At 39.7% G+C, this 19,758-nt stretch overlaps 1 protein-coding gene across 2 annotated transcripts in view; it reads right to left on the bottom strand.

Moving 5' to 3' along the window:
• The window catches only part of PDGFC (platelet derived growth factor C), a 241,586-nt gene that overhangs the window by 11,613 nt on the left and 210,215 nt on the right, over nt 1-19,758 (bottom strand). The window contains exon 4 of one of the 2 annotated variants that reach the window (XM_020883819.2): nt 2,303-2,513. In XM_020883819.2, coding sequence (XP_020739478.2) covers nt 2,303-2,513 — 211 coding nt within the window. The remainder of the gene's footprint in view (nt 1-2,302; nt 2,514-19,758) is intronic. The other variant, XM_020883820.2, reaches the window with a different exon arrangement.

The following is a 19,758-nucleotide window of genomic DNA, read 5'->3' as shown; positions in this document are numbered from 1 at the left end:
ATTTGAAATTTATGCTTCCTACTGTTAGGACTTCAAACTCATCCAAGCTTCATTAAAATACATCATGTGACTATAACTGGTGTCACAAATTCATAAAATATTGTGTAGAACACCTAGGCAAAAAAAAAAGGAAGAAAAACAGAGAGAGAGAAAGATCATGCATCAACACACACTTTTGTATAACTTTACTATTATGAAGTTTCCCTTTACAAAATATTTGTAAAGTAAACAGCCTTCAGATGCTTTATTTTCTTTTTGTGACTACTAAGATGATGCAAGCATTAGCCTGTCTTTCTAAAGAATGAAGATGTGAAGCCTGTCATCAATGAACACTGTTTTTCTAATACCTATTTTCTTGTTCAGATTCATAAATGTTGCAAGTTTTACTAAAAAGGATAACACTGGTTAAAAAAAACACACAAAAAAACCATGATCACATTTTACATTTTTAGTGATCATTCTTTTGAGACATTCAGCCCAAGGAAATTCTATGACTGTATTGCAATTTGAGGGTGGTCTTTCTAAGATGAATGTGGTAACACTGTGATATGTTTATTCTATGGAAAATCTCTTTCAATGTCTAATTAGAAGCTTTTAAATGTTTTACTCCTCGTTCCTTTGTAGAGACTCTGGGGAGGGGAGTTGGTTTTGTCTATATAGATGTTATCCCACACCTGCATTTTAGTTTATGTAAAGTTCCAAAAATATACACTGCTTTTCTCACACTTACCGTATGCTTAAAAAGTTAATAGATTTGGCAAACTGCAAAGGGCTTCAATTTGGAAAGTGTTAAATGAATATTTGAAAGATCTGGTTCAGTGCTGGGTCTTTTAAGTACTCCCTAGCCTCTGGCCAAATCATCACTGAGCACCACAGGGAGAGATACAGACACATGGGCATGGCTGGAGGGGAGATTTGCAGGCTCCCATCCCAAGAACAGCTGTCAAAACTCGATCTGAGCTCAGAACCCAGCTGACTCCCTCTGCTTCTTACAGATCCACTCGATAATCTACTCCAAATTTGCTAACAAAGGCTGTATTCAGGGGCGTTGCAGCCAGCCTCCCAAGTCTCCATCTTCCAGTTCCTGAGAAGGAGGGAAGGGAAGTGCTGTTGGTGAGTTATTCATCAAGATCACATCTTATAAATATGCAACAGCTTTCAGGATCTGGACAAGATTCGGCTGCCTCTGGACAAGATTTCCAATATTGCTGAGAGGAAACTGGAGCTGCTGGCCCAGCAGAATACCATGCTGGGCAAGTCTCAACAGGATCTGCTGAGATGGAAGGTCCTGATCAGAAGAGCTGCAGCTCTGAGCAGGAAAGGGTGGGAATAGGGTTTCTTTCCGAAGAACATGTCTGATGCAATCTGTCCCTGTGAGTTGCTCAAATTAACTAAATATTCTGCTTTCTATAGACATTCTACAGACTGCTCTTCCATTCTGTAAAAGACCCTAGGTAGATTTTAAAGTATCTGACAGACTGAAACAGATTTTCTGAGGGTGTTATAATAAGGCATTTGCATTTTCATTTGTGTCTGAGAGTGATGCTTTCCAATGTCAGTGTTACTAGGAAAGTTAGCGGACCTTAGAGCAAATCCCATCACCATTATTTCCAATTTCTTGACCATGTGGAATTAAGTTTAATTATCAACACTTTCACTCTTGGAAGGAGATATGCTCATATAATCAAAAGTGATCATTTCAAACATATTTATACAGAGAAAGAATTATCGTAGTGTGAGTTCCTTTAGAGCATTATTTTCTTTCAGTGATTCCTATCTTGGAAACTAGTAGGTCTGTTTTCTGGGGAGCCATGGGTATTTTTCATAATATTTAGAAAAGCTTCTAGGCTTAGGAAATGGATATAATTCTGATTCAGGGGACATGCTAGACAAAGATTTTAATAGAGCTTTCCCCTTTTCTAGCCCCAAACCTGGCCCTGAAGCTATGATAATCTCTACTGAATCTCTAATTTAATATACACCAAATATTAAGTTTGAATAAGCAACAATTCCTGTGAAATGTAACAGAGGACTTCATCAACATGATATTTTTGAATTAAAGAAACAACAGGCATTTTCAGCAAAAGCATCTCTTTAAATCTCCCATACTCAGTCAGAAGAGCCTCCTTTTATGTGCATTCTTATTTAATATGTAAATATGCTCAAATATTAAGAAAATGGAGCCTTTAACTTTATCCAAGAAGAATTTTAAACTCTACTCATTAGAAGGTATGGCAGAAGAATCCGAAACATGAGCTGCTAAGAAAATTAGATGAGGTTCTAAACTGAAGAGACAGCTTACCTCTGGATTTTCTTCCAAACACGAAATTCTTGCCCAGCAGTTGCAAAGAAGTGGGCCTGTAGAGATCTTCTAAGTCTAACTGCCATCTGTCTGGTTCAAGATACCGAATGAGGTCTTCCAAGGTACTAAAGGCAGTGACGGCGTTATTCAGGAGGTCCAGTGGCAAGGCTGAGGCGGGCAGCGAGGAAGGACTCACGGTTTCTGTGAGCTGCTGAAAGCAAAATGAAGCCAACGTCAGGTGGACTCTGTTTGAAAACTGCCAACGTGTTGCTTCTGGACTCAGGCACGGGGTTAGGTAGTGAGACCATGGCTGAAAACACAGGGAAGTGAAATTTCATTCAACCTCAATGACCAGGAATAATTGATACTTTGCAAAGACGTCATGTAGTTGAACTTGGATGGAGTTTCTGTGGAAGATTTTCAATGGGGAAGACATAGACTTTTGTTAACACAAACCGTGGTAGGTGTGGGTACCTGCTGTTACACAAAACGATGATGCCTCTGTGGTCCAGTTATGGACTTAACAATGGAAGCCTTAAAAGAGTTTATAATCCTTTGTTTTCCACTTTTCATCTTCCTCATTCTGGGAAATCACCTGGTGGGTTTATTAGTGATTGTCAGAGGAATTAAAGCTTTACTAATATAATTGATCCATGAAGAATATGAATAAATTGTAAGTGAAACATCTTTGACATTGGAGAAGAACTTATTAATCAAGATAGGAAACATCCAAACCATAAAAGAGAACTGAGAAATTTGCCTAAAATTTTTAAACAAGCAGAGTTAAAATACAGACACTGGGAGAATACCTTGGCAAACCACATACCTGCCACAGGATAGAGTATAGAGAAGTAAAACAAACTCAATAGAAAATGGGCAAATTCCAGACAAGAAGCTTCAATGGCCACTAGACATATGAAATCATGCTATACTATAATTCATTAGTTACTAGAGAAATGCACAACAAAAGTAAAATATTTCATATACACAAAAGAGATACTATTGCACTTATAGGAGATTGGTGAGCATTTAAAAGGATTGCCAAGGATGTGGGTGGATTGAAATTTCTCTGCTCTGCCTGCAAAAGTGAGTATTAGTTGGTACCATTGTAGTTGATGCAACTGATGTGTACAGGATACTAGAGTTGAAGATGGATACATCCCAGGTCCCTATAATTCACTTTCAAGGTTATAGTCTTTTATTTGTGCACATGAAGTTATGTGTGCAGGAATATCAGTTCATCAGTGTTGAAAAGGAGAAAATCAAAACAACCTAAAATGTTCCATGTTTAATGGATTAAACAATGGATTAAAATACACCATTTTAAACGACAAGCATCAGAAGAAGGCAGTAATTCCAGGAAAAGATCAAAAGTAATATCCCCTTCCCCAGTTTTTAAAGTGGACTAAGGGCGAGGTGTGGTAGACCAGACCTATTTTGTCTGAAATCAAAATAGACAAAATAAATACAGAAACAAATGCTCCACCTAATCTTTAAATTTTATTTATTTTCTTACAGAGGAAGGAAAAGGAATAGTACGAAATAAAGCATTTACATTGACTGATTTTATTTACATTGACTGAGTTTATTACAGTAAAATTCATAATAACAAAAAGTTGGTAATGATCTAGACTTACAATAGTGGAATAGTTAATAACCTTGCACTCATAATCTGAAATAATGGGACAGGCACTAAAAATGAGGTTCTCTAGTAAGATGTGGAGGCAATCTAAGTGTCCATTGACAGATGAATGGATAAAGAAGATGTGGTACACATAAAAAGTGGAATATTACTCAGCCATGAAAAGAACAAAACCTTGTTCTCTGTAGCAACATGGAGGAACCTAGAGGCTGTCATTCTCAGCAAAATAAGTCAGACAGAGAAAGACAAGTGCCATGTGGTATCATTCACACATGGGATCTAAAAACTGATACACGTGAACTTATTTACAAGACAGAAATAGACTTACAGACATAGAAAACAAACTTATGGTTACCAAAGAGGATGAAGGATAAATTAGGAGTTTACGATTAACAGATACACATTATTATACATAAACTAAATAAACAATAAGGACCTACTACTATATAGCACAGGGAACTATACTCAATATCCTGCAATAAACCATAACAGAAAAGTCTATCTATTGATATATACATATATGGGTATGTATACATATACATATATATATATATAATTCACTTTACTATGTATTAGAAACTGACATAACATTGTAAATCAAGCATTCTGCAATAAAAATGCAGTCCTCTAGAATTTTTTATTAAGAAATAAATGTTTAAAACATAGTAAATGACAAGTAATCCAAGCTCTTTAAACTTAGCATTATTTTACCATGATTTCAACCCACATACTTTGAAACAAAACAAAAAACCAAAAGTGCCTAAAATTTCAAGAGCATTCACCTACAGTTTTAATGAGAACAGGTGATTTTTACTTTCTTCCTTATAACTGTGTATTTTAAGCATTTTCTATAATAAGTATGGATTTTTTCCGGAGATCAGGTAAAAATGATAACATTTGCTGTAATTAAAAAAAAAACACTATCATATCAGCTTTTCCTTTTCATCTTCATTACTCAGGTCTTGGGCAGAAGCTGAAAACCATGGACTATATTTAGGAGCCTGTAAATCTGTCTCCTTGTCTTCAATCTTCCCTTATTCCTTTTATCCTATGCTGCATAACCCTGGGTTAATCTACCTAAAATAAGCTATCCCCGATCACGGGATGAATCTGGACAAATGCCTAGAGTGATTTCTCTTCTGAAGGATAACATCCAAATTCCTTACCCTGTATTCAGGAGCCTCACCACCTGACCCTCGCTCACCTTTCCCATCTAATCCTCCACTCATCAAAGACAAGCACATTTTGTCCCAATCAATCTAGTCTCCTTACTGACTGCTGAACATGTCATATTCCTGACCTTGACCTGTACCCTTGCTAAAGCTGCTGCCCTGCCCCCATGAGCACAACTCTGTCTTGTGATCTGCACAATAAATCTTGACCATTTATAACAGCCTTCCTTGAAACCCAACTCATCCACGAAAACTTCTCCAGTAACAGAGCCGTTGCTGCCTTAAATACTGCAACTGTGTTAATCTGGAAAAGATCCCCTCTCTGGACTAACCTGTGGGCACAGCAGTTGAAAAGCAGAAGCTACACTGTCACTCAGAAAAAAGGTCATTTGCTCTCTGGGGCGAAACAGCCTCTCTTGGGACTCGTAGCTTCGTGGGTCCAGAGCCCCTCTTGCCTGTGGTGGTCTTGGTAGTGGGTTTATAAAGGCTGATCAGTAGAAATGAATGTGGCAGTTTCGGTCAATACTGATTTCACTCTTATTTTAAAGATCTACTTTCAGAATGTAAAAATTCTGGCTAAACTATTAGCACTAAGATGTTTTCCATTATTATAACCAACTTTTAAGAGTAAAAACTAAATTTAATATATTCCTCTTTACTACCAGAAGTTTTTAATCGTCTAAGAAATGAAAAATTGCTTTGACAGAGTATTGTTGTGTTTTATATGTAAATAAGCAATTATCTAATAAAAGTGTTCATTACTAGGTTAACCAATTTGGTTAATATTGATGTAGTTTATAATGTGAAAATTTGATGCCACGTTTTTGAAAAATTTCAAACTACCAGCCAAAATGTGTATTACTCAAAGAATAACTGAGTTATGACTCATAACTATGATGAAACAAATCAATTGTGTCAATCTACACACAGAATAAATGTATAGAAAGCTGATACAAAATGTATCAATGTATTATTTATTAAAGTGTCAGGTTATGGATGTATATTTTAGGCAGGATATAGAATTATTTATGCTCTGGAGTTGATACATTTTGCTTCCAACTCTGTTGGAAATGTAGTGAATTCCTTCAAGAACAATGAAAAGTTCCAACTAAAATCAGTACTGCTGAGATAAAGTTTAAAGTAGCTATACAGAAAAAGAAAAACAAAATAGTTCTGTAATGTTGGACAAACAGAATATGCACATCCTGAGTTCAATGAGGTATCTGAATATCAATCACCTCGAGTGACCAAGGGAACCAAACCACCTGACAAATGTTACTGCATGCAGATACTGGTGCTAAGTGTTCACACTTTTAAAGATATAAATTAAAATAATACTTAAAAAAGATAACCACACACACACATGCATACATGTAGGCACACAAGGAAGTCCCCATCTAAAGAAAAAAAAAAAAAGGGTGGGGGGAGAATTAACTTACTTCCCCTTGGATTCAAAGATTCAATCCCCGGACAGAAGAGAGGAAGTGGTGCTTTTCTTTTTTAAGGACTTTCTCATGACTGTCACCCACCCACTGGTTCAAGGAACATTCAGATTGTTCACTTTTGAGGTTCTGCTTTTCTAAGTAGTCCAAAGGGATTTTCAGAGAAAAGGAGGAGCAGCAGAAAAAAAGAAGTTAGAGAGAAAGATATCTTCTACCGTTTTTAATCTTTCATTTCTCCTTGAGCCAAAAACTCCACTTTCCAGTACAAACTCAGAGCCTTTCTCCCATTTTAAGTTTCTAGCAAATTCTAACAATACCTCTGCTGTATAAAAATATCTAGAGGAGTGGGGTGGGGAGGTAGGTGTAAGGGAGGCTTAAGAGAGAGGGGACGTATGTATACCCACGGCTGAATCATGCTGATGTACGGCAGAAGCCATCACAATATTGTAAAGTAACTATCTTCCAATTAAAAATAAAACTAAAAAAAAGACTTATAATTGAGCAGAGTGGCTTGAATAGTTCCTTTAGTCACTACGGAAACAGACACCTACTTCTAGGCTATGGATCATACTGAGACTACCCAGTGGATGACAATGGCCAGAAATGGCAAGCAGAGTTTCCTGGTTTCTGTAATGTACTAGCTAAATCAATATCCCTACTTTAATAAGCCAGAAAAGGGCTTTTCCATTATCAACTGCAGAATCGCAGCAATAACGTGGTGGAAAACCTAATCCTATTATTGTTGTTCAGTACTAAGTCGTGTCCCACTCTTTGGGACTTCATGGACTATAGCATGCCAGGCTCCTCTATCTCCTGGAGTTTGCTCAAATTCACGTTCATTGAGGCGGTGATGCTGTCTAACCATCTCATCCTCTGCTGCCCCCTTCTCCATTTGCCTTCAATCTTTCCCAGTGCAGAACTTAATCCTAGCCTAGACCTTTCTGGGCACAGAACTTTGCAAAGACAGATCGTGAAAGAGGAGAAAAGAGATCTGAAATCTCTGTGCAATGAGTTGTCCTGTCCAACCATTTCTAGAATGTCAGGATCATGTGTCAGGATCCTACACAAGATGAAGTCTTCTCAGGTCCTCAAAGAAGGTCAGTTTGAGTGGTGACATGATGAGAGCAAAGAGCCTGATGAGGAGTTAGGGAGCCTCTGGTGTCCCCCTGGAGCTACTACGTCAGGGGAGGGAATTTCCACCAACACTGTAGCCCAAGAGAGCCTCAGCTCCTTTAAGTTTCTTTCCTGCCTTTAAATTAAGAATTCTATGTCATTGCAGGATACAAGAGAGTCCATTTTCTCCCCACTCTTGCCAGCACCTCCATCTCTTTCTTGTCTTCTTGACGATGACCATCCTAACAGGTGTGAGGTGATAGTTCACTGTGGCTTTGGTATGCACTTCCCTAATGGTGAGTGATGTTCAGCATCTTTTCATGTACTGTTGGCCATTTGTCTGTCTTCTTTGGAAAATTTTCTATTAAACTTCTCTGCCCATCTTAAAGTTGGATTTTTGTATCGTTTCATTGGTTATTGCGTTTCATGAGTTCTCTACACACTCTGTATATCAACACCTTATCCAATATCTGGTAAGCACATGTTTTATCTCACAGGTTGCCTTTTGATTCTGAGTACCTCTTTTGATGCACAGAAGCTTTGTTTTTAGTTCGATAAAGTCCTACTTGTTTGATTTTTGCTTTGGTTGTTGTGCTTTTTGTGTCATTTCCAAAATATCCTTATGAACTGTTGGTGGGCATGTAAATTTGTTAAGCCACTACAGAAAATAGTAAGGAAGGTTAGCAAAAAATGAAAAATTGAACTGCCATTTGATCTAGCAGTTTTGGGTTCTGGGTTTGAAAGAAGAAGAGATGTGTAGGAAGAAGTCCTTCACAGAACAGGACATTTGGATGCAGAGATGTGGGAAAGCCCACTTGAAGACACTGGGAAGAGGTGGCTGTCTACTAGCCAAGGAAAGAGGCCTCGTAAGAAACCAATCTTGCTGACACCTTGATCTCCAACTTCCAGCTTCCAGAACCATGAGAAAATGAATTTGAAGTTTAAGCCACCCAGCCTGGGGTACTTTGTAACAGCAGCCCTGGCAGACTAAAACACACTGTCATGGAATTCCCGAGTGAATATTGATTACAGCAGCAAACAGACGTTAATGTTATACCACGTCCATTAAGTCATTTAACAAACATTTATTAAAAAGCCCATCACGTGGGTGCTGTGAGCAAAACAGACCAAAATTCTCGCTCTTGGGAAGCTTAATGTTTGCACGCCAAGTATTCTGTTTCACAGAAGAGACTTTTTCCCTTTGCCAAAACAAAGCCAAACTGAGAATCTGCTATCAAGAATCACATAAGCAACTCAACAATGTTCAAACAAATCCTGGTGAGTGTGGACCATAAAAAGGGAACTCAGTAGGAAAGAACAAATGAAAAACAAATATATCTCTACTTTCATTACTGAAACATAACAGATAGCCCATGTGTTTGGATGAAGTAAGGCCCACGTGGATGGGTGGGCTCAAGACAGCAAGTTAGTTCCTCTGTTGATTCTACAGGTTCATTTAAAAATCAGCATATTGGTGGTTTTGTATTTTGATGGCTACCTTATATATCTTTTGCATTAATTATCATCTCCTTTTTTAGAAAAAGAAAAGCTCACTTCCTATTTGGAATAGTACTGTCTGAACTGCTTATAATTCTATGATACACACTTATCTCAAAAAAAAAAAAAACAGCTTGTCTTTTTATTAGGATTTCTCTGGCGAGCACCATCTTAAAAATGTAACATTGACAATGAACCTTCCTTGGACAAACACACACATACCAATGTTTACCTTGAGTAGCATAGCAACTGCTGTAAAATGTTTAAGACCTGCAAAGATTCATGCTGTAGTTTTTCTAGCCAGGCATACAGGACATTTCAAACTGATAAGGAGCCTTCACTTCAATCATACCTGACAGAAGTATTAGGAATGCAGATTAGGTTTTATTGTTGTAGTAATTAAAACACAAAAGAACAACAAAATAATCATCCAGGTAAGGGAAGAGGAAAAAGCACTCAGCCTTTTGCAGCCTTGTCTTACATCATCCAATCTCAGTTACATCATGTCAGGCTGATATATTGAGCACAGGGCTGCCTTTCAAAGAGCTTAAGAAACAGACAGTGCCTGCAGACAAAAATTTCTGCCAGGAATGACTGACGGGAGGTGCTGTAAAGACACAAGAATGCTATGGAACAATTCACTTAAACACGCTTCTTCCTCCTGCTCATATCTGAATCCATCCCCAAAGTTATCTGGGTTAGGTTTTTAAATTAGTTTTAAGCTAGCAAAGAAAATCAGATGTTTGCATTCATACTAAAGAACAGATGTTTTAATACTGAGTGAGTGATGCAGATTATATATTTAAGTGATAAATCCTCGGGAAAGTGGCCAGTTGCATTCACATTGAGTTGTAACACTGAGAGGCTCTTACTCAGAGAGCTTGGCCACGGAATAAACCTACGTTTGTCTACACAGCCAATCCCAGCGACCATCCAGGCTGAAAAGAGAATCATGTTTATCCTCCAGCACTTAAAAGCTGTCATTTCGAGGCTCAAACCTTGCCTTCCTGGTTTCAGGCAAACCCTGAGTTGCAGCCCTATTCTGCCTGGGCCCAAATATGGAAAAAGAGATGGCTGGCTTTGTTGAAAATGTAAAAAAAAAAAGACGAATGTTTATGTTAGAAGCAGTTTCTTACTAAATTAGTGGATGAGACTGTTACTGGCCCCATGTTCCAATCAGCGCAAAAAACCACCATCTTACTAGACTTGCAATCACAACACCATTATCCCCACTCCTCCTGACCTAAAGTTTCTTGTCTTCAGTCACCCCACTTAAAGGGGTTCCACCTCTTGCCAGCACCTCAGGGTGGAAGGTCCCCCAGAAACCAGGCTTTCCAGGACAGCTGACTGCAGGCTGGGGAATCAGAACAGGTTTCCACTCGCGAGGTAAAACTGTGGATTAACAGTAACAATCTAGACTGAAAGCTAGGATCCATAGGACAGTTAAATAGCATTTCCACAATGGCATCTGTGGGAAGCCAAAATGAAGGGTTTTTTTGTTTTTTTTTTTTTTCTACTGAGATCTTAAAAATGATTCCTCTGAATCAAAAAATGTGACAGGCCCTACAAAGCTGTGAAACAACCTCTAGCAGCTACTAGTGTTTGACAATAAAGTACCACGAGAGTTTCCCCCTAATGTTATTATAGTGAATACTTGTGGATTTGCTTGTTTCAGTTCTCAAGAAAGGACTAAGAGAAAGGAACTTTGGATGAAAAAGGAGGCAAGCTAAGAACTGTTAAAATAAAACACTCCTTCCCTGCAACCCTGTGCAACTCAAACCAGAATCCTTAAGGCTCTTTCTTACAGAAATTTCCTTTGCAGTTCAATATTTATTCAATGTAATATTTAACAGCCATAAAGGGTAATTTGCAGACTGTTTTGTGGGGATCTAGCAGAGAAATGGCATCTATATTAGTGGATATTTTCAATGATCTGTTCAATAAACTGAATAGTCAGATAAGACCCTCAACTTTATTCAAATATTGTATGGGTGGGAGACCATACTTGGGACAAAAAATTAGTCCAGAGTAATTTATTTTAAAATAGCTTGACAATCATGTGGAAAACAGACAGCTAGTGGGAAGCTGCTATATATAGCACAGGGAACTCAACTCAGTGCTGTGATGACCTAGAAGGGTGGGAAGTGGGGAAGGGAGGTTGAGGAGGGAGGGGTTGTTTGTGTACATATAGTCGATTACTTTACTGTACAATAGAGATTAACACAACACTGCAAAGCAATTATATTCCAATAAAAATTTTTAAATGACTTGAAAATATAAAATGTGTGAGCAAGTAGCTTAGACTGGGGACAGTAATAAGAAGTCCCACTTTGATGGGAAAAATGAGATTGTCTAATGGAAGTAATTAGCATGGATGTGAAGTATGAGAACTGTGGTGTTGGAGAAGACTTGCTAGTCCCTTGGACTGCAAGGAGATCAAATCAGTCAATCCTAAAGGAAATCACTCCTGAATATTCATTGGAAGGACTGATGCTGAAGCTGAAACTACAATACTTTGGTCACCTGATGCTAAAAACTGACTCTTTGGAAAAGACCCTGAAGCTGGGAAAGACTGAAGGCAGGAGGAGAAAGGGATGACAGAGGATGAGATGGTTGCATCACTGACTCAATGGACATGAGTTTGAGCAAGCTCTGGGAGTTGGTGATGGACAGGGAAGCCTGGCATGCTGCGGTCCACGTGGTCGCAAGGAGTTGGACACAACTGAGCAACTGAACTGAACTGAACGTATGAGGGTCAACAATGTCACCCCCACCGCTGCAGCACATTTTCTGAGTCCATCTTGAGACCTGGCTCCATCCAGCCTTCCCACCTGGAGAGATGAATCACCTGGGCTGTGCTGGCCGGGTGCTCCTAGTCACCCACCTCCAGGCTTGGACCTCACCTAACTTTTGCCTGTATTCCTTCCTTGTGTGGCCTCATGGAGCTTTGCACATTCCCTGTGACTTACATGTTGACACCACCTTCCTCTGTGTAGCCTGCCCCTGTGGCTACCATGGTAAAGGGACAATCGTGTGGAGCTGTCCTCTGCTCCTCTCCTTTGCCCGCATCCCGCGTCCCACCTTACGTTGGCTCTACTCTCAGACAAGGGTCAGTATCTCTGATAACGTGATTTACAGTCAGAAATACAGGTTTGGTCTTCATTCTGTTTCTGCAGAGTTCCTAAAACCCTTGGAATTTCTGAGAGCAGTAAGTGTGTCTTTCGCTATGTTAATGAGGTGACTCTTGGCAGCACCTAAGGGGGTTGATTGCCAGGAGAACCAACCAGGTGACCAGGGGTTTTAGTTGTCAAGTGTCTTGTCACCTCCCTTCCCCTTTGGCCTACACCCCCTCCCCACCTCCTGCCACCTTCAGGGAAGGGAGAGAAGCAGGAGGGTGAATGTACTGCCAATGGCCAATGGTTTGATCAATCATGACCATATAATGAAGCCTCCATGTAAACCCCAAAGGGTGGGGTTCAGATAGCTCTGGGTTGGTGAACATGTGGACATTTTGGGAGAGAGGTGAGCTCAGGGCATGGAAGCCCAGAGTCATTTCCCCATACCTCACCCTGAGCTTCTATCTGGCTGTTCCTGAGTTTTATCCTTTTATAATAAACTGTTCCTCTAGTAAGCAAAATATTTCCGAGTTCTGTGAGCCATTATAACCAATTAACGGAATCTGAGGAGAGGGCCATGGGGACCTCTGATCTCTGGGCAGTCAGTCAGAGCACTGGTGACATCCGAACTCACTACTGCCGTCCAAAATGGAGGAAGCTGTTGGAACCTCCCAACTGTACCTGGTCAGTCAGAAGCCCAGGTGACAGTTTCTGAGGTGGGGAGGAAGGCAGTCTTGTGGGACTGAACTCTTACCCGAGGAATCTGAGTTGACTGGTAGGTAGTCCACCCAGCTGGTGTTGTGGAGTATTGCTTCCAACACCAAGTTGGTCTCAGGACCAACCACCCCAAAGAGGGTCTGACCACTTTTCACCACTGCCACGGCTACCACCCTAACATCCAAGTCACCACCTGTAACAGTCTTCCAGCTGGCTTCCCTGTTTCTGCCTATTCCCTTTGTTGACTGAATTTATATAATTTTACCACAAAGGGTCAAGAGAGTATAGTTAAAATACTATTTAAATTTTACTTTTTCTGAAACATATACCTGCTTTTAAACATTACATTAAAAAAAATGGCCTGTTTTGAAAGATGCTATAGATAACCGGTGGAGCTCAACAGGAGAGGTCTGTACTGAAATCCTAACCTTTGTATAGTCCTTATGCTTCTTGAAATCGGCCACACACACTCTCCTGCCATCTTTCCTTCCAACAGGGGAAAGGCCCTCAGAGGGCAGATGGTGTAAACCATCGTCTCGGCTTCAAAGCAGGAGAGCCATTCTCACTAGCCCAAGAAGATGGAGCATTTCCATAGATTACACAGTGATATATCATTTATGTATGTGTCTGTAGGGCACTGTTTAAGGCCTGGATGATATTACTTTTATTAAAAATTATAAAAGAATTGAGTAAAATAGTATAATTGAAAATTTTAATGAACAATTGAGCTATTGTACAGACTTAAGGAATTATCATATACATTTTTAATTGTACATTTCATTATCCCTGTTTTGTAAGTTTTACTAAAAATAAACAATTACTTTTAAAAGTCTAGTTCCTGATTTATGCTGTTTTGTGTTGTATGGAGTGAGTGATTTAGCTATTTAGTCCGTGTTCATTGACACCAGTCTCAATATTCTTACAACACTGACAGGGCACATCAGAGCCTGCCCTAACCCACAGGGAACATCCTTGTTCAAACTTCTTTATATTCAGTAGCTGTTTTAGGGGAGAAATGGGCATTTAGAGCAACAAGTTCAGTAAATCCAAGGCTGGGTATGTTCATGACTATGAATAACTCTGTGCTGAGAAACTTGAAAAAAGTATAATACTGTTCATAACTAACATCTCTAGTTTAACTTTTCTGAATTCAAATTGCTTGTCTAAAAAGTCTTTATATGAAATGAAACAAACAGGAAACCCATGAAAAATGCAAAATTTCACTCATCAGGCCTACTGTGTAACTGAAATCTTAACAATAGTATATGACAGTGTATTAAAACTAATTTCTATAAAATAACAAGTCAGCTATGGAGGAAAACACAAAGGACAATTATTTTATGGAGTGTGAGGCCATTTTTCTTTTACATTATTAATCACTCTGTGATACACCTGAAAGTGAAAGTGTTAGTCACTCAGTCATATCTGATTTCTGATTCTTTGCGATCCCTTGGACTGTAGTCTGCCAGTCTCCTCTGTCCATGGAATTCTCCAGGCAAGATTACTGGAGTGGGTAGCAATTCCCTTCTCCAAGGAATCTCCCCAACCCAGGGATCAAACCTGGGTTTCCCACCCTGCGGGCAGATTCTTTACCACTGAACCACCAGGGAAGCCAATGCTACAAAGTCTTCCATGACTGTCCACACATCCCAACACCTTAAGCAGTTACAGGTTCTTTCTTTCACACCATTCACTCCACTAAGATGAAATTGTGTTACATGGAACTCTGAGCAGGTCAAAAAAATCATGCAAGGTGGGGAAAAAAGAGAACATTTTTGTGAAAAGTTGCTACTGTTATTCCTAAACACAGCTGAAATATCTTTTCCTTCTGTTGATGTCAGTGAGACATGGCTTTGAAAATGTGCAGATGAAACTAACACTGTCCTACAAACTGTACTATATGATGCAGGTGCTTGGCAGGGGTGATGGAGATGAACAGCCGCTGAGCTCCTGATGGACAAACCAACCTTCCCTGGGTAAGGACTGCAACACTGATCAAAAACTAAGTGCCTTGAGAGCAACTCTGTGTATTTCTAATCAGAAAACAAGTGGCCTAATGAAGAAAAGGAATTTGAAGACAGAGAAGAATTCATATCCACTGTACGTGGAGAGTGAGAGAGAATACCCTTCTGATAAATTGTATAGAAATAAAGTATAAGAGCATCTCTGGGGGACTGTTGGATGATATTTTCCACAAGCCTTAAAAATGCCTGTTTTCTAAGATCTTATTAGTTTATGTTCAGAAGTTTATCCTAAGGAAATAATCGGAGGTACAATTCAAGAATATTGATTGTAGCAATATGATTAGAGGAAGTAAAATTAAAATAAAAAATGTTCAAAAAGGGAAGATTGTTAAAAATGTGATTATACCATTTGTGTATACAGTGGCCTATTGTATTGTCAATTTTTCAGTGTGCGTAGCACAATGTAGAAATGAGCCCTGAAAGCATGGGGCTGTGATGGCCCCTGTGAGCTAAGCCGTAAAGCGAAAAAGAATTGACATCACAAACAGTCTGAGACTGGAAAACAGCCAGCCTGAGACTTCCTCTGTGTTCCCTAATTTAAGGTTAATAAACCTCTAGAAGTAGCCCCTTCGGTCATCACTCTGAGAAGTAGGGCACCTTCTGGATGCATTTCCCTTCTTGAACGGGAGCATCTGGACTTAAGTAGCTGGGTTACTGGACAGCTATGTCTGGCAAATGAGAAGGGCTGAGAGTTATTTGGAAAAGGGCAACAGGGGCTTCTCCCTGGTGGCTCAGTGGTTAATATGTCACGCTTCCAGTGTTGGGGGTGGGTGTTCGATCCTTGGTCAGGGAAGTAGGATTCTGTAGGCAGCTTGACAAGGCCAAAAATATAGAAAAAAAAAATCAATTAAAAAAAGTTATTTTAGAAAACGCAACAATCACATGTATACAAAAGGCAAAACTCTTCCAATCAGAGTCAACTCACTGGATCATAAAAGAACAAAACAAAAACAGTATTTTCTGCATGGAGAAATACCAGACTTTCGAGGATACTCAGAAGAGGCCAAGTGACAATTGAGTTTATTAAAGATAAAGGTACATGATTAGGTATCTTCCCACATGTTTTCTGTCTTGTCCTTATCCTGCCCTGCTACTCTGCCACCCTTTGTCCTAAGTATCCTGTGCTCTGGAACCATCTTTACACCCTTCACCTCTACCTCCTTCTCTAAAAATTATCATTCTTTCAACTGATTTCAACAAGGCTACTGAGGGGGTAATGCTGAAACTAAAACTGTTACAGTATAGAAAAGTAGATACATCCACAACTAATAGGATCTTAATTATTCAAATAAGATAATACATACAGTCATTCAATTATTTTTATTTGCTCATTCTGGCAAATAAAAGCTATGACCAACCTAGACAGCATATTAAAAGCAGAGACATTACTTTGCCAACAAAGGTCTGTCTAGTCAAAGCTATGATTTTTCCAGTAGTCATGTATGGATCTGAGAGTTGGACTATAATGAAAGCTGAGTGTTGAAGAATTGATGCTTTTGAACTGTAATGTTGGAGAAGACTCTTGAGAGTTCCTTTGACTGTAAGGAAATCAAACCAGTCAATCCTAAAGGAAATCAGTCCTGAATATTCACTGGATGGACTGATGTTGAAGTTGAAGCTCGAATACTTTGGCCACCTGATGCGAAGAAAAGACCCTGATGCTGGGAAAAATTGAAGGCAGGAGGAGAAGGGGATGACATTGGATGAGATGGTTGGATGGCATCACCGACTCGATGGACATGAGTTTGAGCAAGCTCCAAAAGTTAGTGATGGACAATGAAACCTGGCATGCTGTAGTCCATGATGTTGCAAAGAGTCAGCCATGACTGAGCGACTGAACTGAATTCTAGCAGCCCAGGTGGGGAGCCTTTGGAGAGTTTCAAGCAGAACCATGTTATTATTTGAACATATTTGGAAAGGGTTAGCTCACTGCTGTGATGAAAGCAGACTTCAGGACAGTACTTAGGAGGTAACTCCAATAATTCAAATGGAAAGGCTGAGGAGGCAGTTGGATATTCAAGAAAGGATCTCAGGTTAGACACAGGGGCTGGATAAATTTCTGAGCCAATGAAGCCATGCAACTGGCTGAGCTTGTGAGATGAATGAATGTTGATGAGGAAGAGATGAGCACCATTACTTCCAAACCTGGACAAAGAGGTCTTGATTAAAAATGGTAATGACCCTCGTGATACTCCCATAATTCCACATCCAAGAGAGAAGGAGGAAGCAGTAAGGGGGACTGAGGTGGGAGGAAACTGGAAACAGTGTAATGATCTATGAAGAGATGGAAAAAGTACAGCAGGAGGAGATACGGGGTGAGCTCTGTCCAACACTGATGATGGGTGTGATCAGAGAATCAGACACTCGACTTAGCAATATCAGTACTACATCATTTTATATACAAACTCAAATTGAGCATCCTCAGATGTTGGTACCCAAGGCAGTCCTGAACCAGTCCCTTAGGATTCCGAGGGACCTCTGTGTGAGTTCACTGGAGACATTACAGGCATGATTTTGGTAGAGAGGGCTGGGGACACAAAGCTTCACAAGCGTGAGTTTAGGAGAGAATAAAATCAGGGAGACTGGAGAGAGCAAACACAAAGAACAGTTGTGTGGAGTCACTGAGTAGAGAGCAGAGGGCAGGGGCGGTGTTGAATGAGAATGTGGAATCAGGAGAAGGAGAAATAATAGTCTATTTGTATGCTAAGAGACACATGCCAATAAAAGTTAAAAAAAAAATTAAGATGGTGCAGGAGAGGGAGACAGGGAGCTGGAGCCCTACTAAGTAGATGCAGACAAAAGGAAATAGGAAGAAGGCAGGCAGGCAGGTAGGCAGGTCAGGTGTTCGGGGCTAGGTGGGTAAAGAGCAGGATGACAGCTTGAGATTGTTGGTATTGTCCTTGTGAAACAGTAAGCAAAAGCATCACCTGTGAGTTAGGATGGGAAAAAAGATGCTCAGGGTTTGATGAGAAGGTATCATCCAGCAGAGTTGTGGAGAGTCAGGGGAAGGGCAGGCAAAGAGGTTGTAGAATGACCGCGAGCCCAGTAGAAGGTGTGAAACTAACATAAGTGCACAGATGATCCTACTAAGACAAGTAAGTTAGGAAGAGAAAGTCAAACAGCATGTGATAACAGTTACCTGCGGAATCTAAAATACGACACAAATGAGACAGAGGCTGCGTGTTCAGTCGTGCCCCACTCTTTGTGACCTCATGGACTGCAACCTGCTAGGCTCCTCTGTCCGTGGGATTTATCCTGGCAAGAATACTGGAGTGGGTTGCCATTTCCTCCTCCAGGGGATTATCCTGACCCAGGAATCGAATCCGCATCTTCCGCATCTCCTGCACTGCAGGCAGAATCTTTACCACTGAGTCACCCAAACAGAAACAGACGCATAGACACGGAGAACAGGTTTGTGGTTGCCAAGGGGAGCAGAGGCGGGGGAGGGATGGAGTGCAAGTTTGGGATTAGCAGATGCAAAGTATTACATATAGAATGGATAGGACCAAGGTCCAACTGTACAGCACAGAATATTCAATATTCTGTGATGAATCATAATGGAAAAGAATGCAAAAAAGAATGTGTGTATACACACACACACACATATATATAACTGAATCATTTTGCTGTATAACAGAAGTTAACACAAAATTATAAATCAACTATACTTCAATAAAATCTAAAAACAAAATAAGATAAAACAAAAAGCGTGATCAGTCAGAATGATGGCAGAGTTTCCTCCTGGACTCCACTTAGAGTTGGGGGGGGGTGTGCGATTTTGTGGTTGGGTATTTCTAGAGCATTCTTAAGTCAGGTGCACTTGCCAAATATCTCAGACAAGGAGACCCACACATAAGGAGTCAAAGCAGGCAAATGCTGGGGTGACAGAGGCAGAGGCCAGTCCAGAGCTAACACTCAGCACAGAAGGAGACAAAGAAACCATGAGCTCCAGGAGGAAACTTGCAGATCCAGAGAAAATCACTGGATCCTTCAAGGAGCTCTGAACTTCCAGAATGTTTCTGCTGAGAACCTTTAAGAACTTGACTATGATTCAGCAAGAGTCAATGCTAATCTATTGCAGAGATTTCTGAAGACAATCTGATAAAAATTTTTTAATAAAAAGACATACATTAATTATCAGAAACTCAGCCAGCCAACTCCTTAACTAAACTGGGCATTTGGCTAACATTAAGTCATCACTGTAAATCCAATGTTATCTCTTATTCAATGTGAAAAAAATGCTGAAATTAAACTTCTAATTTTAATCATTTTCTAATCAATTCACTTCAAAGAAGGGTATTTGGTTAAAAGTATGAGTGAGCTTCATGAGGAACCTGAAATTCTGAATATAAGCACTGCAATTTCAGATAAATCAGCTTTAAAGGCATACAGTTAAGTCTAATCACATGAATATTCATGCAATGAATACGATGCCACTTTTTTTTTTCCACTGTTGCACAAATGGTTATTTTAAAATGATTTATCTTTCTAAATGTCTTTCCTATTCACTGATGTGGAAATACTTTCCAAGTTCTGATGATTTTATGCAGAATATATGGAAATAATTACAGAGTAGTGCCAACAAAACTGTGGTTTTAGATGCTCCGATCAGCTGTGGTTTCAGCTTGTGCTACTGAGACTCACAGTCTAGGAAGTGGTTAGTTTTGTTTTGGGGTTGAAAGTACAGAATTATATATTTGTTGACACTGGGCTAACCCCTTTCTCTGATATTC

This window comes from Odocoileus virginianus, chromosome 12 (genome assembly GCF_023699985.2).
Source record: "Odocoileus virginianus isolate 20LAN1187 ecotype Illinois chromosome 12, Ovbor_1.2, whole genome shotgun sequence".
Classification (NCBI taxonomy): domain Eukaryota; kingdom Metazoa; phylum Chordata; class Mammalia; order Artiodactyla; family Cervidae; genus Odocoileus; species Odocoileus virginianus.
The sequence above is the reverse complement of the archived record's forward strand: the minus strand, read 5'-3'. Positions and strand labels throughout refer to the sequence as shown.